The sequence below is a fragment of the Acyrthosiphon pisum genome, chromosome A1, assembly GCF_005508785.2.
Source record: "Acyrthosiphon pisum isolate AL4f chromosome A1, pea_aphid_22Mar2018_4r6ur, whole genome shotgun sequence".
Taxonomy (NCBI): domain Eukaryota; kingdom Metazoa; phylum Arthropoda; class Insecta; order Hemiptera; family Aphididae; genus Acyrthosiphon; species Acyrthosiphon pisum.
Genome location: NC_042494.1, coordinates 113,306,407 through 113,330,161, shown reverse-complemented (window position 1 = coordinate 113,330,161; position 23,755 = coordinate 113,306,407). Strand labels below are relative to the sequence as shown.

Here is a 23,755-nt window from a genome sequence, read left to right as displayed (position 1 = left end):
CGTAAGTAATTAATTCTGTTACCAAAAATCTAAAAATACATTTACACAGTTTATTTATAGTCATTTAAGTACAAATTTGGACGAAATTACATATTAAAAACTAGGATAACTATTTTAGTTATTTTGTTGTGATTGTATAATATTATTCGTGGGTACTTGAAACTTCTAAAGTATACTATTATATATTTATGCGATAGTACCACGGTTTTTTGTTGATGTATAACGCGTTATAAGTACCTAATAGATATTGTGATATGATTAATTTGGAATTTATTATAGGTACCTATTATAGGTCAATTTTTTTTTAATACCATAGATAACTAGATAAGAATATATATGTCTAACACATAGACTGATATACCGTCTCCGCTCAGAATCGTTTTTCTTATACAGTGATATTATATCATTGAATTCAAATTTAATACTATCCGTTATACAGTGACCCACTTGTAACCTACTGTACAGCAGAACGACATCCACTTACCCACCTTTTTAATATTTGGCTTTAGTTTATGGGAAAATGTATAAATAACCTAATCGATGGACGATGTCCATTATATCGGCACCGATTATAATATGTCCACACTACACAACCATAAATCTATATCAGTTGTTACTCGTTTGTAAAAGTGCTTGTAGTAAGAATAAAAATAGTTGGAAAATACCGAGAAGCAATTACCTACCTTGTACATAGTATATTTTATATTATAAATAAATCGCTTCGCCGCGAGTAACCGCGGCCGGTAGCACAGTGTTTTCTTCTTTGAGTGAATGATGCAACGAGGCTGCAGGGTTTATGAAGATTTTCCATGCTTCGGTATAATTTAGCCATTTGACCTTAATGCATCCTAATACTTAATAGGCTTTAATTTCACGTGTAGCATGTGTTGAAGCTGGTTTTTCGGCGACAAAGATGGACTGATGGAGCGGGTAAAGTGCATGTTTCCTATCCTCGAAATATGAGGATATTACTACTTATTTCTTCTTCTATTTTTATAATAAGAGTAGGTATGTTTCCATTTTTTATGGTGAGTTTTATATTTGTTAATTTGTATGTAAGTGGTACCTATTTTATTCCAGTATTTTTATCATGATTTAATTGTTTTATAATTGATAGTATTAAGTGTCTTTGAAGTAACAAAATATGTATTAGCTTTATTATTGTGGGATATTGTTGGGGATGACTCCTTTTGTTAATAAGCCTGATTTTTCGTTTTCGAGTATCCCAGCATGAGAGGGAACATACATTAAAATTATTAATTGTTTATTAGTTTCTGATATGGTTTTGTTGTACCATTTAATTTTTTTGGTAGGGATTTGTAATTGATTTCATTGCGCTCAAAAAGTGGGTTATGCAGTACAATATTTTTAGTGATTAATAGCTGGAAATTTTCATGAAATCAATGATGGCTATATTATGAAATGCAATCCCTAATTTCCAAATATTTGATTTGAAAGTTTTAAAATTTGAACAATTATTAAAAAAATAACTAAAATTAAATTGAAAAATGTGGCCTTGACGACTCTTTAATGTGCACTTCACGCTAAATTCCTAATTTATTTTATTATATTTTTATAATTTGTCTTTAGGTACATCAATCGTACTGATGGAATAAAATAAATAGTTTTTAGTTTTTACTATATTTCACGTGTGGATGTGGAAGATAGATATAACCAACGTACCCAATCTCCTTACGACGACGTTCCACTTGCATATAGTTGCAGCATGTGCTGTTTTACAGTTTTAAAAGGCTTATAACTTCTTTCAAAAGTTCAAGATTAAAATATCAATAAAAAGCCGCTAGTGATACCCTTGATAAATTATTTTAACTTTAAATTTTAAAATAGGTTAATTCGCTCAAATTTTGAAAATGACAGAGCAAAAATAGTGAACATAAAATGTATTTTGTTATACATTGATAGTCAGAGACAACACGTGCAGGTGTTACAAATACCCTTATAATAATCGTAAACATAAAACAATTTTAATATTTATGAATTGTTTAATAAATAATGACTTAAAATATTTTTTTAAGATTGGAACGTCTGATATAACCAAGAATGTTTCTAATTCTGAAATAGTTGAAATTGTTGTGATTTATTACTATAAAGTTTAAAAACCATACTGTTTTATGATTTTACTTTACTAAATAGTTTATTATATCATAAAACAAACAATATTGTTTGCATCGAATGTAATATAATATATTATAGAATATATTATATTCTTTGTATTCATTGTCTATTATGTACCTATTTAAAATAGTATGTTTTAAAAATATATTTGTTTTTTCAAGAAGTCTATAGTTTGTTTCAACATTTATCTATGAATAATGGATAAGCATAATACGTAAACACATTGTCTGAATAAATATATATATTTTGTTATAACGTTCAGTAATAAATTAATATATTGGTAAAGAAAACATTTCTTTGTATAATTATACGTACTTCTCTAAATATATTAAAAATAATATATTATACATATTATACCTAATCCATAATATTATAATAATAATATGTTACCGTTAAAGTATTATACTATTAAATTATGGCTGATCGTAAAGTAACTATAATTAGAAATCTATTTCTTACAATATCTAAAAAATGTTATATTATTTACGCATCACTCAGTATTCCACACTTTTTGTAAACACCACGTTACCTATAGTGTTTGCAATGTTTACATTATCACTAGTTATTTAATACAACTAATCGCTTTTTGAAAGATGCTGATAAAATTACGATTACAATATTTATGTTGTGTAAAACTTTTAACACAAGTTAGTCATCACAGCGTTTTTAGATTTTAAGACCTTTAAATTTAAATCTTGGTTAGATTGTCAACACAGGTATACAGTATATTATTATCTAATGGTACTTTCGCTTTATACTGTTGTTACATCAATAGATTTTTCTCGTGACTCATTAGTCTTGTTCGAATTCTACGGGATTACGTAATTTGCTTATTTTTCATATTGTATAGGTGATTGGCGTTTATATGTGTAGGTACTGTGTAACATGAATTCAAACAAAAACATAATAAACAAAATTTCCAAGAAAAAGAAAATTTAAAATCAGGAATGCAAAAATAAAAGTTCGCTTCTGACAAATGTTAAATACGTGAAATTGGTGATGGAATTATATATTATATGAAAGTTTTAAAAAGAACCACCTCGTGACAATACTCTCTGTCAAAACATTATTTATAGAAGGTAGTCAGTAGAATATTATATACCTACTTTATTCAGAATCTTGTCAATATTTCGAATGGATAATTAATTGTAATTGTATATAATTTCTAGGCTCTAACTATAGGTTCCCTATAAGTATTTCTTACTAAAATCTAAGTCTTAAAAATAAATAAAAAAATTTTTGTTTACTGAAATTTAAAGTTAAAATTTAGACAAAATTAGGTACCTGAGTTTGCTACTTACATAAAGAATAACGATTTTAGTTACTTTGTTGTATCTAATATAACATTATGATTCGAGAGTACTAGATACTTTTACATATATTTTACTACATACAATGACATTTTATATGTATTAGGATTAATTTTAAGGTATTCCACTATTACCTATTTATGCCACGAACCTATTTACAACGTTCTACGGTTAGTCTTTATAGCTTAAAGTTAAAAATAATAACATATGATGCAAATAATAAATACATAGTTTGGTAAACCCGTAAACCTACGATATTACACTCACAGTAAAATAAATTAATATAGGTATTATCAATATAAATACATTTTAAAATATAAACAGTAATCTAGATTATTCTAATAGGTTAAGTTTGTTAAGTCTAATAAGTTTCTGTTCAGTATCGTTTTTAAATTTTTCAAGTGCAATGATTTAACACGTCCAGTACAGTGATCTACTCAATTGCAAGGTACACTCGACACCTACTGTACTTTTTTTGAACTTATCATATTATATTTAGAATCTATTTTATTGATAATAGTTGGTAATTACTAAATACTAATTAAGTATATGATTAGGTGTTTATTATCTATACCATATTATATAGATTTGCATCATGTTGGACACAAAGTATATTTAATTTTATGATATGGAAAATTAAAAATTAGACTAAATTAGACATTAGCTATATATTTGTACATTTTTAATACGCAGTGCCTGATTAAACAATTGTAGGCCCCTAGGAAGTTAAATTTTCGGGGTCCTAAAAAATTCTCACCTACAATAAACGTCCTTAATTTTACTACTCAATAATTAAAATAAGCAGTTTTAATAATAATCAACAAAGTCTAATAAATAAAACAGTGTTTATTAAATTATTTAACTAACTCTTTTTTATTTACAGAAAAAATAAATTAATATTTTTATTTTTTCGATCTATTAAAAAAATTATTCTTAATTAAATAAAAAAAGAAATTAACTTAAGTAAATTGTAATGCTAATTAAAAAAATTGCTCCAACGCACGATGGTAAGGTTAGTTACCTCCTGATAAATGATAATATACAATATATTATATTATCAAGTATTTATAATTTGACAAAATCTAAAATATATTTTACACTGCATAATATATAGTATAATATTTATATTGACTTTTGTTCCATTAATCCGTAAATGAAATGCATATTGTATAATTAAAAGAAAAATAAAGGTTTTCAGTTTTCATGGTACCCCTATAACTAGTGGGGAGGGGGGAGGGCTAAGCGATTGCCTACTTCGCCTAATGGGTAATCCTGCATTGGTAATATACGTACACTATTCGAAGTAAAAATTAAAGGGCAAGCGCATTACAGATATATACTATATATTGTATAAGTACTGAATAGTGCACAATAATTATAATAAAAAAATAAATTCAACACGTTTGAGAATTTAAGTTAAAATATATAACTTAATTATAACTTAATTATTAGTTACAGTTCATACAAATATAATAAATAACGAAAACATAGAAATTTAAAGTACCACGATTACTAAAATGTACAGTTGAGTAATTTAGGAGTCCATTATAAATTGGTTATTCTTTGGAATTTTACTTTGATCTTTTTAATTTTTTCTTATTTTTAATTTAATTGCGTAGGTACTCTACTTATATTATTTAACTGACTTTTCTTGTATTGCTTGAATTTAATATAATTACCTACCAACATTATATTATAATATTATTCTCTCGGCTTTTTATAATTTCAAACATTTTTTTTTATCTATTTATGTTATATACGTTCATTATTTGAAATAAAAAAGTATAAAAGCATGTTACCGTCGGTAGTTATTTTTTACATTTAATGTCATATAATAGTGGTATATTATATTTTATTTGTTTGAAAAATGTACAAGAAATATAATAATTTTCTAAGCCTTTTACACTAAATAATTTATGTTGATAAATGACGTAAATCAAACCAAGTATTTTAATTCCATATTATTATACTTTTCATAATATTAATGTCGGGAAATAAAATAAGTGTTTATAAAGGTATTTAATTTAAATTTCTGATACTTAAACAAATTGTAATGTTATTTGCATATGTTTTATGTTTATTTATATTAATATTGTAATAATAAATATTTAAGAATTAAGAATTCTGCATCAATGAATTTAAATGCCGGTAATTTATATGATATATTTGTAATGCTTTTAACAATAACAATAAAAATGTTAATAATTTCTATGTATTTTAATTAATTATACAAGATCATTAAAATGTAACGCGAAAATGGGTAACTCTTCATGTATAGTTAAATTACCATATTGGTATTAATGCATTAATTAGGCACAATTTATAGCATTTAATTTACTGAAGAAAATATGGAAAATTAAATTTTACGAGAATATACCTACTAAGTTTTTGGTTTCTAGAAGTGTAATAAATTTAAAATAAAATTTAACATTGGTATCTACCTACATAATATCATTAAATAACTTGCAGTTTTATTTTATCGAATTTTACATTATATGTCCAGATTGACACAAATAAATCGAAATGTAATTAATATTTATTAACATTTGTTACTTCTTTATAAGCAGGTACTATATCTAAGGTAAATAAATGAAATATGATAGTAAAATTCTCGATTAATTTAATACCAATATAAGAATATTATAAATACTATGTATCTATTATTGAAAACAATAGACCATCAATAATACGTCTTATTGTAGTCTAAAGAAAAAATATGGTCGAATGATATTATTGTATATAATGTATTGTTATAACTTATAACCATATTATAATATGTGACAACAAAAATTATAAAACAGTTGCGGACCCGCCTTAAATTGAAACATATTATCTTAATTAAATGCCACACCAAATACTAAATATTAGGTGAGTCGGGTATTCAAGATTTCCAACATCCTGTCTTGTGTTGCTCAACCAGTGATACAGTGATCCATCAATTATATTCAAAATAATATCCAATCTATTAAAATATGTTTAAAACTTAACTGTACATATTGTAAATGATACAATTATGTTTCTAATTATAATCTAATCGGTAAAAATTGCCAAGGATTATCAAAATACAATTTTTTTTTAAAGTCGTAAAAGTTTATATCAAAAGCAATAATAAATTACATTCTGAACGCAGTACGGCTATAACAAAAATGTTATGGTTTGATTATTTCTTTTATTAATATTTGTATATTATTATGTTACAATGAAGATATTTGTTAAGCTTATACATTAATAATAGTTTAAAAAAAATTATTTTTGCATTGTGTATAATATAATATGTTAAATATTTATTAGGTATGAATAAAACAAACATTTTAGAATATAATAATATTATATGTTGTTACAATTTAATCTATTATTTTGTACCTAGTTGTAATAATTAACTTGTTCAATTTTATTGAAAAAAAAAATATACATATATATTACCTATAGTAGACGTTACAAGACTCAAGTTGGGATCTATATTATAATAAAATACTGTTATGATGATATATAGGCGTAATAATAATAGCTTCATAAATCATTTGGACTATGAAATCCGAAAATATAAAGTAGAATCTTTTGGTTATTACGAAAAAAAATAGAAAATATTATAATTTAACCGTAGAATGAGAAGATTACATAATAAAATCATTCATCACCAGATTTAGACAATGTTTTTTAAAATTCATAGATGAATATATTATTATATCTATTGATATTATTTTAACGTTGATTATTACACAGCTATAACTGTGTTATTATGTCGTTATAAATAGTTTTGATTAATTTTATCTTACTTAATTAAAATGTAAAAATGTTTGTCATATTCTATAAATAGTTGTGAAGTTGTTGGTTCTTATAGCTGTATAAACTAACTTGAAATAACAATGTATTGCAATGAGTTATGATTCAATATGAAACTCATTATATACTATAGTTGTTTAATTTAAAAAAAATAATAAAGAAAATAAATAAATAAAATATGTATCAATCCAAAATATCTTATAAAAATTATAATAATTTATTATTATTACGTGGATAGTTGTTTATGCAATAATATTTTAATATGAATACACTAAGCATATATTATATCATTGAAACATGGTTTATTGAAAATATTTACAGCACTTAATTTTTATTTAACATAACTTGATTGATTAAAGGCGAATATTATGGAATTAATTAAAATTAGAATCAATAAGTTTCTCACTAAATATCACAAATAATATCATCATAATAAATAATCACTTACATATAGCTATATACAATTCTCAATGTTACTGCAGAGCATTAATTGTGTTATTAATTATGTTTAAGCCTTTTTCTAATTAAACTTTTACAATTACTTTTTTAATAAATTATTATGTTAACTTTGTCTTTTTCAATAACATCGACTTAGATATTACTTAATGCACGTTTTTGACGTCTTATCCTTTTTTCGTTTCAAAATCGGTTATAACATTGAGTGCATTTGTATGGAATTTCATTAAGTTGTAACTGTTCATGAGTATAATCAATTTAGAGTTCTGGTACAAAAAAAATCATCACCCGGCGTCTTAGATAGGCAAATCAGGTACACCATTGCCATTAATTTCAGAAATATGATCATTTTTTTGTTGTATTTACACCTATATACATGTGAGTATGTGACGATGACTTAAGTCCCTGAAACTATTCACGCAACATCGTCTGACCTAGCTAATAAATAATATCCGTAAGGAGGATTGCACTTTTCCCACTAATCTGTCTTTACAATGTTTGAGTTCAAAATATTGAGCACTAGGTGGTTTCCCTGGGTATGCCACACACTCGAAGTAAGGTATTCCCAAACCTCTTAAATATAGAAGAAAAATAGGAAGAAAAATTAAGTTAAATAATATTTATAATCAAGTATAGCTTTTAAATTATTAAAACGAGTAAGAATTAAATGCAAGTGATAATATTATACCGTTAAATTTAAGTAATTATATTTTATGCTGAAATGTTATCTTTTATATTATTCAATACGGTCAATACTTCAAAGTTAGAAACTTAAATACCTTCTTATGTAATTAGGAAACCCTAATATTATATAAACTTATATTTTCGCTCAATAAGGAACCTATATGTAGTACCTAGTAATTATTCTATTCTATTATCTGAAAATTATATTTTAGTAAAACATAGGTACATTTTATAAGTTCTAGCATATACAGTTATAATATAGTGTAATACTGTGGTCTGTGGTCTGTGGATTTGAGAATTACCTAATAAAGATAATTATGAAATATATTTTCTATCAAGTATTATATTCTGTAAGGCAAAATGTAAATAATTTAAAAATCCAGAAATATTTATATTTATCCAGCATAATATTAAATATTAAAATTAAAAAAAGTTTTTAGTTTATAATATTATAATAATACTGTCTTACAAATTATTATTACATACACACGCCGCCAATATTTAAAATTACATTTTTGATTAGGTATTTAACAAAACGAATGTTTTCGAGGCTAATTAAATATTTCAATGTTTTAAATACACACTTTTTTGTTTCTTCTTATAATCATACAAATTTTTAACATCTATACATTGTGACGTACTGACTTAATGGAATACGTTATAATATTATAGTTAAGGCAAACAATAAATTATACGTTAAACGATCAGTGAATGAAATGTTTTAGACTTGAGGCAAGTTTGGTTATTTATTATCAATTTGATGGAAAGTTGGGAAGTTTTGCGGTTGAAAGTAGGCATTTTCGTGGAAAGCCGTAGTACAGAACGATGAGGCGCAAGCGTGACCTTAAACTGAAAACAAAGCAATATGAAACCCGCAGCTAAATAATATCTAAGTAGTACCTATTTAAAATAAAATTCAAAAAACCGTACAAGACGCAAGATTCGACTATGATATCAATTATACTCAGTACAAGAGTGGCTTTATAGAATAATGATTATATAATATTATAATGCAACCATTTTATATTATTGTGGTTAGGTCGTACTCGGTTACTCCGTGGTCCGTATAATAGTCAATACAGCGTTGGCGTTTTATTAAACAAACGTCATACTATTATAATACGCTTCAGTTTGTGTACAGTACCTACCTTCGTTTTTATTGTAAAATATCCATGATATTATTATAATAATTATTATTGCGTTTTCGCGTGAAACCCGATCGAGGTAAAATCTTACGTAAATCACTGTTTTCGTACAACGTAGTAACGTATTATATTATTTTTCTATAAGACGCGTCGTCACGCATCAGAAAATATTCTTAATATGTATGTAATATTCTGTCAAATACAACACTCAATGTTATGATGATTTATAATTAATTTTTATAATTTTATATAATGTGTTACGAATACACGGTTCAATACAATTGCGTCGTCGCACTCGCACATAATATTATCATATCACAGTGCTGTGGTCGCGTAAGCACTAAGAGAAACAAACAATTATATTTTTTTCGTGTGTGCGAGGGGGATGAAATAATATTCTGTTTACTATTTCAGATTTTAGGAGAAACTTATATTGTACTCAACATATTCGAAAGAGTGCCGCTGATCCCCGAAAACTTAACCCACAAAATTATGTGTGGTGTTTCGTGGTTGATGTCTTGACCAGACCAGAACAACTACGTTTACTATTATACTACTATAAAATGCAGGTTAGAAGTGCAGATCCAAATAAGTTCATCGCAAGTTTTAGTACGCGTGTGATCTTCATGTAGGTCGCAGAACGATTCTCAGGCCGTAATTGATGACTAATCATAATAATATATGTATATTCTGACGAAAATACGAAAATAAAATTATCAGATAAATATATTCAAATATTGACAATTGTCATAATATTATATACAGTGATGATTTGTAAGCATGAGAAAAACACACACACGCATACTCTTACAATAATTATAGGTTGGTAAAAGGGTAGGGCTTACAATTTTTTCTTAAAAGACGATGTTATGAACATGTAATGAAAGTGTTATGTAATAAATTTATAATTATGGACGATTAAGTTTTGATCGCGTATTTTGAAAGACTGTAAAGATTTTAAGGGGACATGCCCTTACCCATCGCACTACGATTTTCCCGAATATACTCAGATTATACGAGTCACAGCAAGTCACAGATACACCTATACACAGATACACAGTTCACCTACACTCTATGAACAATAATATTATACACCAAAGATGTTGTGTTGGGTATAAGTAGGTATAGTAGGTTGGTTAGACAAATTTATAATATATTATATTATTATACTCACTCGGTACGGCGGCGGCAGCGACGATGGAACGTTTGCAGACGACGTACCTGTTTGGGACGTGTCCGTCGACGACGACGTCGGCGGGCGGACAGCTGTTTTGTCGGATCGCGTTACGACGGCGGCGGCGGCGACGGCAGGCCCGGAAACCGCTTGTGGCCATCGCCCGGTCGCGACGACGATGCCAGGACGAACGCGACGAACCAACCGAGAATGGATATTTCGACGACGACAACGACTTCACTGACAAAAGCGGCTAAGACGAAAACGTGTACGATAAGGCCCGCGGACTCGTGTTATGATCACTATACAATATTATACTACACGACGGTTTGCCAGCGATTAACGCACCACCGCCGGCACACTATGCAACGCGGTCGCGGGCGTCGTCGTCGTCGTCGCCGTCGTATTGGGCGCGAGACGATAATAATAATAATAATAATAATATATTTCACACAAAATTTCGATTTTTACGCGTTATTGCCGTCGCCGCAGTGGTAGAAATCGCGTACACTGACTCGCGCATACTACGACGATATCATAATAATAATAATAATAATAATAATAATAATATTACATGTATTTATTATTATTTTTCTTATTGTTGTAACTTATAACAGGCTGGTGCGCCGCTCGTATGTACTAATAATATTATGACAAAATCCGTGTAACGTTACCAACGGAGGTGTACCTTTGTGATAAATATGAAACATTATTATTATTATTATTATTGGAATAATATTATTTTATATTAGTACGATGATGATGATGACGGAGTTGCAGCGACGGCGCGGTAGTTATACTCCTGCAGTCGTTATACGGCCTCGGTCCGCACCACCGCCCGCACCGGATATTCGCTCGTCGTCGACGTAACAGCTTTCGGTCGCGTTCGTCATTATACGCGAAACACACAACGGTCGCACGGCGACGCGGCACATCAGGAGCGCCGAGTACCGGCGTCAATGTTCCTACCGCCGCCCCACTGGACTCGCCCGGTCTCCACCACCGCCCGGGCGGCGGACGACGCCGAAAAATCAATAGCAGATACTTACACTCACACACAAGCATACACATACATACACAGACACATACACATACACACAAACACACATATACACAGACACACAGGCACACAAATACACACAAAAACACACAGGCACACACACAGCACGCCTCGGTCGCTATATACACACGTCCTATGCACTTTCCGAGAGTCGCGCTCGCATCCCGTCGCCGACACGTCTATACACACCACCGACCCCTCGTGTGTCTACGCCGCCGCCGCGAGTACGTTACCGTGTATACCGTATATATGTATGTATAGAGGACGGCAGGAATTTATGAAATTTTTTGTTTTTTTGTTTCTCTCCATCCCCGTGGTCCTTACCCCGTGCCCCGTGGTCGTGTATGATTCGCGAACAAATAAAATTTATGTACGCAAAACTATTTATTATTATATTACGTACCGATGTGTATATATATTATACCGACCCGTCTCTGCTCGACGATTTCTCTTTTTTGTTTGCTTTTTTTGGAAGTGGTTGATTGCGCGTATACTTATACTTTTTTATCGTACGCACGCATTGTTATTATATATATAATAAAGACAAACCTCGAAGTACATTATACATCACGGGTTCGAATGGTATAGTTTTTACTTTTTCCTCCACGGTCGAACACAGTACGAAAGTTTTTGTATATTATTATATTAATATACACTCAACGACGCGAATCTGCGAGACTATACATAATATCTATATATATTATGGGCGTGTGTGCAGTGTATTTTATATTTTAAAACAAAATCGCTTTTGTACTAACTATACAACTTCTACACGCGCCTTGTTTTAATTTGACATCATCATTATTATAATAGTACAATTATAATACACTACACGCAATTATATTATATTATTATTATTATTGCACTTCGCTGATATTATATCCACCTGTTTATATCTTACATAATTTTTTGTATGACATATTAAAGACTTATACTGCAGCATTAAAAACAAAACAATTATCAAATATTGTCTATCAGTCACCTGAATGATTTAATCACGAAACGAAACAAATATTTAATTAAAATAATACACTTTTATATGATCTGCCTTTTTGGATTTTATGTATAATCATGACAGACTATATGAATACATATTATGATGCACGCTCATATGGTTAGAATAATAAAAACAAATATTATTTTAAATGTAACAATCACTTCAAATAAAATGTAAACTGCAGTTTTGCTTTAAATATTTTCAAATTAATTTAATTTTGGTAATGTGGAAAATTGAAAATATACAGTACCTGTAAAATGTATATAGGTACTTTTATGGGACCAACCAATCATGTGTGATCTACCAATATAATTATATAAATTACGGTCCATCAAAAATTAAACCAATTACGATTAACAATTTTCTAGAAAAGTTAATCCCACACTAATGTACTTACTAAAATTTCAAATGATTTAGGTAAACAATAAAAGTATTGTTTAAGTAAAATATCTTATGATATTCATTAATCGTAATATTAGGGTCAACAAAATATGTCAGAAGAGGTATATAAGTTTTAGTCTCAATTTTTTCTTTTATACAGTGAGATAGACGTTTTTGTAGGTTAGGTATTGAAAAATTAACCAGATACATAAACCGCATACAATACTGCAAAGAATTAAACTGTGGAAAGTGTACTCAGCGTTAAATTGACATGGTTATTTTCATAAAGTATAGCAAATGGTTCATGCTGAACTTTGTCGAGCATCTCAGTTTAGAAAAACATTTAATGGAAAATTCAAAAATATAGTGGTGAAGATTTTATATCAACCATTTGACAAGTTTTCAACATTTGATGATTTTTCGAAAGATAAAAATGAAACTTTTTGTGTTATATGTGTAGTATACCTATGTGTAGGTACTTAAACGTTAAAGGTGAGTAAAAAAAAATTTTTTACTATAAAAAAATGTATGATGGTCAGACATCATAAACGTATGTAATAATAATTAATAAGTATATACCTATCATTTTTTAAAAAAATCCATGTTATAACTTATAAATGATAACGTATTTTTATCCAAAACACATTTCTGTGATACATCGCCTTTGCTGTGGACTGTGGTCAATGAATCTTAGGTACTCTGCAGACATTACATTATTATCTATACGTACCTATATAAGCAATGAAATTCCTACAATGATAATCAACACACGCATATAAGAATAAGTGCTTGTAGTAAGTAACAACAATATAATAGTATTGTTTTGTGGAGCAAATAAAAATACGATATTTCTTTAGTATCATTTACCTATTTAATTTTTTTTATATTCTCACCAAAGTTAACCTATATAATCTAAAGGTGTGCTATACTATATACAAAAAAGTATATACATATTACATATATTATCATATAACGAGTGCTACTCTGTCTTATTAGATTAATTGTATATAATATTCAAGTATTAATTTATTAATTAATCACACCCTTATAATATAATTCAATCAACGTTAGGTATTACATTTTTAAGCATTGATTTTTGTTCAGTGGGATAAACATTTTAATTTAAATAAAAATAACTAACAAAGCTCATGACGTCATTACGTCAGTAATAAATAACAGGTAGGAAATTTAACACCCATTTAGACCGTTTTACCACGAAACAAAAATAATTATTTAATTCACTATTATGTGTGCGTGCATGCAAACTTATTGTGATTTGTTTAAACTTTAACTTTTCAGTTCAATATTTTAAAAGTAATTTCTAATGAAATTTAAAAAAATATTTGAATTATAATGAAATAATAATAAATATTAAAAAACAATATACAGGGTTATTCAAAATGATTCAACCGATTTTAAATGCTTATAATATATTTTTAATTTTTAGGTTTGATGTAATATAATATTATGATAATGGTATGATACATTAAATAAAATAATATTATTTCCAATGAATTTCATATTACTTATAATAAAATTAACGGTCTATAATGTTGATCACACTAACAATCGAGACTTAAATTTATTCACTCCGTGCATATTCGTTGTCAATTGCCTCCGCTCCTCTGTGGTTGATCGTTGATCATAATGGTGGTACGTTCACTGCAGTAGGTACCTATCTTGAACATATCCCCATATAAGAAGTAGTTACATGACATAAGACCAGGTGACCAGATGAAAAGCATTGAATAATTAATTTTGAACAACCTAGTATAATTTAAAAACTAATACAATGAGACCCTATTTAGTCTAGAAAATTTAATATTTTATTAATATTTATTAAATTCTTAATCATGAAAAATATACGTTTTTCATAAATAATATTTATTTTATTTTATTAAAAATGGATGTCAGTTTTCTCATTTTATAATTAATTTTGTTAAAACTTAAAACTTAAAACTATGTGTGTTTTTACGAAAAGTAGTTTTAATTAAATTAACAGCCCAATAAATTATACAACGATTCCATTAAAAAAATTACTGTTTTCTTATAACTTCAAAGTTCAAACTGAGTACATACAACCTACCAGTGTGCGCATATTTTCAGGTCTGAAAAACACATTCATATTATTATTATTATTATTATTATTACGGACATCGAACACAATACTCGACGAACGTGTTTTTTCTTTTATAGAAGTAGGTATTGACTCTCCCGTCGTATTATACGCGTATGGGCCGTATGGGCTGTGTGCGAATCGTGAATGATTGAAGTGTTTCCATTATTATTAATAATTATTGTGATTGCGTATATTAGCAGTAAATACTTCAATAGCGTTGGGTGTTTATAGTTTTTATATAGTGTATCAGTGTGCGTTGTAATATAAAAGTCGTGTTATCAGTTTGCTGGTGTTTATTTCGTACGCTTTTTTTTTATTTGACACTGCACACGGTTTTAGACCCTAATATATTATAGCCATATAGACAGTTATGTACAGGAAACGGGCGTGCAATAAACGAACTGAAGCTATATAGTGGTGTCACGAAATTCAAATTTTTTAATACCCTCGTTCAGCTCGTTGACAAACGGCGCGTATTAGGATACGCGTTTTTATTATATGGATTAAAGACCAAATGGAAGCAAACAATTATTATATTATTACGTGTTTGTTTTAAACGTCTAGGATAATTTGCGCCATTAATTCATAGATAATAGTATAATGAATATATTTATTATGATTATTATTACATAAGTGTATTGTACTGGACTTAATATCATTTTTACATGTTACATTGCCACCTCTATAAAGTCATAAATATATTTTAAATATTGTTATATACTTACATAACTATATAAGTACGTATAATTTATGAATCTTCAGTGATATTATTATTTGTATACACAATAAGTCCTGAATACCTAATCGGGATAATTCACTTGCATTGTAGTTGTGGTTAGGTACTTAATTGTGATATTATATTGAAAATTGCATAAAGAATAACTAATTTTCTGTATTGTGAATTATTTTATTGACTGCCTATCCCTATATTTAAAAACAGGTCCGTTATCACAGTACCCCAGTATCACCAAATTAAATATCCAAGTCAAGAGATTGTTAAATTCATATGTAATGATTTCTAATTCTAATTTCAACATTTGTAATACTCCTCAAAACTTGGGAAAATCAATTTTCCGATGACGGTACTCCTACAGACTCCAAAATGGAACCACGATTGTTATTTCATTTGTTATCCTAATTTCAACATGATTAGTCTATTGTCATTGGTAGTGGAATTTTCATTGAACTTGTCAGTGAAATTTTATTTGTGGAATTGTCACTTCATTGAAATTGTTATTATCAGTAGAAAAACTGTATTGAATGTATACAATATTGACAAGGAAATTTTCAGTGAAATATTGTCATTATTAGTGTAATTTGTTGTAATAAACATTTTTTTTTACAAATAATGAAATATTGGAATTACAAATCGTTAAAAATGAAATTACAATCGTCAGTGGTGGATCCAGGACTTACGGACTTTCGTTGTACCATTTTTAAATTGGTAGGTTGTTATGGTTACAATTAATTGATTCATAATTTTGGTATTTGTTAAATGATCTTTCGTGAAAATGGTCATTTGGAAATACATACGATTTTCATTTTAATGTTATTTTCCTTTATTTCTAAAGTAGAAACACTGTGTTTAAGTACACGCGATATCTATATTATTTACATATATCTGGGAAGTGAGGAATTACACTAATATTAGTATTTAGTGTAGGTAGGTATGTATGTATCTACATTTATATAATGACTATACTGAATTTTACTTTTAACGTCGTTTTCCCTGTATGTGTGCGTGTGTGTGGGGGAGGAGGGTTGGTTGATTTCGGTAATAAATTCATAACCTAACTTATAACGTATAACCACGTAGGAAAATGATCTACACTTATTTTTAGAATTATAAATTTAAGTGGTGATTCGGATAATGTGCCCAAAATATCACATAATCTCCCGGCTAAATGTGCACTTTGTGCAGAGACTCATTAAGAATATGTCCAGTTTACCGAAATATTCAAAAAACAAAAACTTTAAAAATATCTCCCTTCCATTCCAATTTCCTAGACCAGTTAACCTAACGCAGTCTAAAAAGAGCCCCTGCGGACTGCAGCTGTTCCATTCGCATGGCTAGTCAATCACAAGTTGTATCATCAGACAAAATATTTATATTTTTCAATCAATTTAATTTCATAATTTATCTAATAAATACATTATTAACGTCTTTTTTAAAAAACTGTTTTCATTCAATCATATATATATTATATATACCCTAATCAGGTATAATATAATTATTAATTTAGTATATTATATCATACTATATGTCTATATACCTACCTAAACCTAAATGCACAATGTATATCTTATTTAATCTATAATTATACCTATAATTTCAATGCTATTATTTTAGAGCTATAGGTATACTATATTAGGTACTAATGTACTATATAATATCACTGTTTTCTATTATCTACTATATTATATTCTTAATTATTATCTATACTTTATCATTTGAATCTTTATACTCTATAAGTTATCATTTGACATATTATTATAATCGTTGAGCTATCTTAGTTCATATCACGGTTTAAGATATATCTACAACCGTGGTTCATATACTAGCATAGACATTTAAAACAACTAGATAGCCGACTACAGGATAATATTGAAGTCAACCGCCATATGCCAACAGGGCAATGTTTACAAAATCGCATGATTGATATTATTGATATATATTGATTTATTATCAGATATCAGTGTCTTATCTATTGAGTTATTATGTAAATATTGCCCTGTTGGCATATGGCGGCCCGACTTCAACATTCTTATGGCAATGTAATATATAGTCGGCTATCTAGTTGTTTTATATGTCTATGTATACTAGTGTCTAGTAGTGGTGATTATCTATAATAATTGTATCTCCTAGATACTGAATAATCAACATTTTACAGTTCAAACTTCAATTATTAAAGCATAATGTATGTATTTAGTAGTTAGCTTATATTGTATCTACCTACCATTTATTAATTTTTTATAATTTTTATTATACTGAGTTAGTAATTAAAAAAAATAATTATTAGTTTATTTGAATAGACCTTTGATAAAAATAAAATATTGGAACTTAAAATGCTTGGTTATTAGAATTTAATTAAAAACAACTTTTCGTTTTTAAAGTACCTAGATACCTATTTTTCCAATATTATAATTTAATTGGTATGTTTATAATACTTAATCCAATATAAAATATAAATATAAAATGGTTTAATAAATGCATGGCTCAACGTTTTATTTTATTTTTTATTTTTTTTATACGTATATGTAGGTTATAAACTAATTAGTTTGCATAAAAATTGTAATTTAATACAAAAATCAATAGCAGATAAAAATATATAATTAGGTATGTACTTAAGGGTTTATTTTTTATATACAACTATTACTAAAGCCTTTAGTCTAAATGTGGTTATTTTATATACATATATTATATATCTCAATTAGTAGTGTCGGCACATACTATATACCAAGTATAAATCCACGAGGAAAAATTTGTCCGTGGTAAAATTTTCCAAAATAAACCATCCTTTGCAAAGTTTAGAGTAAAAAAAGAGGATAAACATACAGATGAAAAAGATTATTATACAGATGTAACTAATAATGTATTTGGAACATAAATTTATGTTTAAAAAAATAAACAACTAATATTACTTTTTCTTAAACAAAAAAATCAGATGATTAATATTAATAAAAATTGTATTTATCTACTACTCTATTATTACATTTAAATTAATATTTCTGAAAAACAGATCATTAACACGTAAACACATATTACTTTGAATGTATAGTTATTGTCAATGATAAAGATTTTAAAAAAAAGTCCATACCATTCATTCATTATTATATAGGTACTCCACACATAGTTTTGTTTTAATTTTTCTTACAAATCAGCATACGTTTTCTTTTTGTTCGATGTTTAACCTGATTTATTGTTGACCTAATTTAACTAATTTACCTATATTCTTTTTTATTCCATTTTGACCTTTTAACGTGATCACTTTTACCTTGAACCTTTTTGTATAGATTATCACCTAGTTTACCTACCTAGTCATAATTAATATTGTGTATGAATTATATTTGTAAAATACACAACCCTCACCAAAATTTCAAAAATGAAACCCAATATGGAAGTTAATATAATTGTCTCCATTTCTATAGTAGTTGTATTTCCGATCCGTTCGGGTAATTTTCTTATAATATCTCGTTGTACATCCAGTTCGGAGCGGTGATGATCTCACGCGCTTCTCTACTTATGAAGCGTTCCTTCGGTGGCAGCTATACAATGCACTCTATAAATGACACAGGTTTCACCGGAAGAGTCAATATTTACGTACTTATGTTTTTTTTTTACGGCCGGATGATCTAAATCAGTAGTATATAAAATAGTATGCATTTTATAAGTTTACTCTAGCGCACAATTCATAAAATACGCAAGCCTAAAACGCAACCTGCAGGCGTTGTAGCCCGTTTTTTTTACACATTTTATACAATTTATATTTTACAATAATTTTTTAGTAATAATTTAAAATAAAAATTAGCTTTATAATCGTGATAGAGTTCCATTAAGTGAATAATTCAAAATTTCGGGAAGGGATTTTCTTTTAATAATATATAATATTTATACAATATCTTTTATAAATTATACCTATTTAATTCAAAACCTTATCATTTTTTCTCGTATATATATTTTATTTTAAAATAAAAAACTAACTGTATTATTATACTATTTTGGAAATCAGCTAGTAAGCGTTTTATACAAATACATCCATATCCTCTGCTTCCTTTTTATGCTCTTTTTTGTCTTTCGTTTCTAAATACAACTTGTGTATAAATAAAAAGTAGATTTTCGGCTTCTATTGTATTTCGATACAAATATATATTTTTAATTATAAAATTGTTATATAAATTTGTTATCGGTATCTTAGGTACAAAATATTGTGTATCAAAGATAATTTATAAGATACAATTATTACTAAATTAATTTAACTAAGATATACTGACTACTTATCATGTGAAAACATTATGTATATTGTATACCAATAGGTAAATATGCACGTCTAACTTCTAATATAAAAATGATTGTATTTTAAATGATGTACCTATTGTTTATTTCTCCTTATTTAGTGACTATATATATATAGTGGTGCGTATTTAAGGAAAGGAGCATAAGAGGCAGGTGCCTCCCCATTAGCTGTAAGTATACTACATACATACTTTTTAAATGGTTAGTTAGGATTTCCATAATTTCATTAAGCAATTAATCCAGGCCATAGCAAAAAATAAAAACATAATTGAATCATAGGTATTAGATACCTACGACCTACCGAAGTATTAAAAAAAAATCAGTAACGACACATTATTTTATACACCCATTTTACCATAAAAAAAATAATAAAAATATTGTTTGAAAATTGTATTTATTGTTTAATACCTAAATTATAAATTATAAAATGAATACTTTTTTTTAATTATTAAAAATATTATTATGTTTCAAATTAATTTCTACCTCTTGAATATAATGAAACTCCAAGTTTCAGAAAACTCGTCACGAAATAGGAATTTTCTTTTAGATGCCATAACGACTAAAAACATATTAGGTACCGTAAAATGGGGTGAATTGCAACGATTTTTGAGTTTTACCCAACTTTGATCTTCATTTAAAAATCAGACATTTATAATACCGTTAAGGAAAACACTCTTTTAGAATTGTTGTTACCTTGTTTATCATTATAAGTATAATTCAGAAATGTAACTTATAAACTTTTTTTTGTTATATTTTTTAATAGATAACATTTATCACAATTAATATAATTCTTATATTTTCAAAGTGATAACACTAAAATTGAATATTAGTCGACAATAATAAACAAATTACTGAAGACTTGTTGCAATTCAGCTTCCAGTTGCAATTCACCACATTTTACGGTAATGAAAACGTGGAGTAGGCTACAGCCTACAAGTCTACAATAGAGTATTTGTATTATTGATGTAAGTAGATACCTACGTTACTTGTGTACTACTGATATAATAAATTACAGTCTAATAGTCATTAGCAGGGCTTGTATTTATATGCAACAGAATGTTTTTTTTTGCGACTTCTGATTGTTGATTTTGTCAGTTATGTCCACGAATCACTTCATGGTGAGATAAATGGTGATATTTTTATTTTGCATGATTTTGCATACTTTGGATAAAATTCATATTGTTGCATATATTGAATAAAATTAATATTATTGCATATTTCGATTATAAGAATGCGAAAAATGCATGTTTTATAGTATATTTCATTAAACTTAGTTTTTTTGTCAAACATAAATTTTATTTTTATAGCTTCAGTCAATACAAAGCCATATTACGATCTAATCGCCGATCATTAATTTTTGAAAATTCAAAAAAATATGTGGTCGTTGCATGTAACACACCTTCACACGTAGTGAATGTGAATTATAAATTTTATTTATACACCAACCAACAGCAAAATCTTATACTGGTTACTTTGGACTAGATCCGGGAGTTGTCAACTATGTGGGTGCCTGTTATTCGGAACGAGGGCGGTGAGATAGAAACTTCGTGTTAAAATCAGCGATGTTCAAACAGGCACACTGCTCTGAATGAGATATTAGGAGACGGAAACAATATATAATCAGCGATTACGAGAAAACACTGTTGGACGAGCACAAGTAGTCACCCGACATAACTGCCAAGTGCACCGTACATTTCAAGCACAACAGGGACTACACAACGCACCGGTTGAAGCACCATTATGAAAATCAGCGGTGGTACGGAAAGACAGCAGTTTCTGCTGGCTCTGGCGTGATGGTCTAAAATACTGAAAAGACGCGCCTCTCCTCCCTATCAAAAATTTACGAACGAATCATCCTCACTCACCTGCAAAACAATCTCCGTGCAAAATCCGCCCCGAACAATTTGCCTTCAGACCTGAACACTCTACCACCCTACAACTGACCAAACTTACTCACCAACTTATCCAGAACTTTAACAACAACGTAAACACCGCTTCCATCTTTCTTGACGTGGACAAAGCCTTCGACCGAGTCTGACACGTAGGTCTCCTCTACAAACTATCCCAACTCAATATCCCGACTGAAATCGTTAAAATCATCGAATCCTTTCTCACTGACCGCAACTTTATCACAAAAATCGAAGACTCATTCTCGTCAACCAAACACATGAGCGTAACTTGGGCAGTTTTTATGGGGGGGGGGGGGCAAACTTTATTTTATGCCGATATATGGTATACTTAAAAGTTAAAGATGCTTGGAGACTAAATATACTTAATCAATGGAAACTGGAAAGCATAACATAATAATATTATTATCTTTGCTAAATCTTTATTGTAGTATGTACAATTAAATGACATTATGGAAAAAGCTTGATAAGATGATGGTTTATTTAATAAAAACATTCTGCATTTCTATATTGCTTATAATGTATTACACTGTGCGTCTACCATATATTAATTATGGCTTATACAAATAATAACTTAAGTCATACACACAAACATGACATAATAAGAAAGTACCTTGAATTGTACAAAAAAGATATTAGAATAGTATAATAGTAATATTCAGTGTTGAGAAGGAACTCGTTCCAAAAGGAACGGATTCCTGGAACGAGTTCTTTTTGTAAGAACGAAGCTTGGAACTGCTTCCTTTAGAAAATAAAGGAAAAAGGAAATGAATGAATTCTTTATTTTGAGGAACGTGAACGAAAAACACAGTTCTTTGAAAATTGAAAACCCATTTTAAATTTTAATATAGTTTTCTTTGTTTTTACGCGTTTACACATTAGAAGGTATTTTTAGTTGATTCATGTCTATTGACTAATGACATGAAATATGGACGATGGATCCCTGTAGAGCGACTTTTCTCGACAGGTTCCAATGTGATGACTCAAAAAAGGCACAAATTGAGTGACTCACTATTTGAAAAATTAGTGCTATTAAAACAAAACAAGGTATAAAAATGTAAAGTTTAAGTATTTAATAACTATTTGTATTCATAATATATTATTTTAATTTATTCTTATTAATATTTTAATATTTTATACTAGGTACTTAGTATACCTACTTTATAGTTTATACTTATTAATAATTAATAATTATTATATTATTATATTATTTATATATTATAAATTATTAAATTATAATTATAATATTATACTTAAAGCTTAATCTGAAATTACTTATAGAAAAAATAAAAAGTATGAGCAAAAATAATCTATATTATAAATTATTATACATTTTTAATTTTTTGTATACCTATTAATTAAATTGTTCAGTAGGTACCTACTACCTATATTCACTATTCAGCTCCTGTTTAGTTTCATCTTTTAAGTTCTAATTCGATGATCATTGTTGTTTTTACATTATAAATAATAAGGTATGACTCTAAAGCCGAGAGAAAACTAGGAAACTAGGACATTAGGTTAACAATGGAACGAAAATTGGAACGAGTTCTTTTTTTAGGGGAACTATATTTGGAGCGAGTTCCTTTTTT

General features: G+C 28.0%; 2 protein-coding genes across 3 annotated transcripts in view; both read right to left on the bottom strand.

The window, feature by feature from the left end:
• The window catches only part of LOC100162164 (inactive rhomboid protein 1), a 71,028-nt gene extending 59,442 nt beyond the window's left edge, over positions 1-11,586 (bottom strand). The window contains exon 1 of one of the 2 annotated variants that reach the window (XM_001949985.5): positions 10,689-11,586. The gene's annotated coding sequence lies outside the window, so the exon portion shown is untranslated. The remainder of the gene's footprint in view (positions 1-10,688) is intronic. The other variant, XM_003245276.4, reaches the window with a different exon arrangement.
• An 11,238-nt stretch (positions 11,587-22,824) lies between these two features.
• LOC103310747 (52 kDa repressor of the inhibitor of the protein kinase-like) overlaps positions 22,825-23,755 on the bottom strand; it is a 3,148-nt gene continuing 2,217 nt past the window's right edge. The window contains exon 2 of the mRNA XM_029486321.1: positions 22,825-22,908. Within this exon, the coding sequence (XP_029342181.1) occupies positions 22,825-22,908 (84 nt within the window). The remainder of the gene's footprint in view (positions 22,909-23,755) is intronic.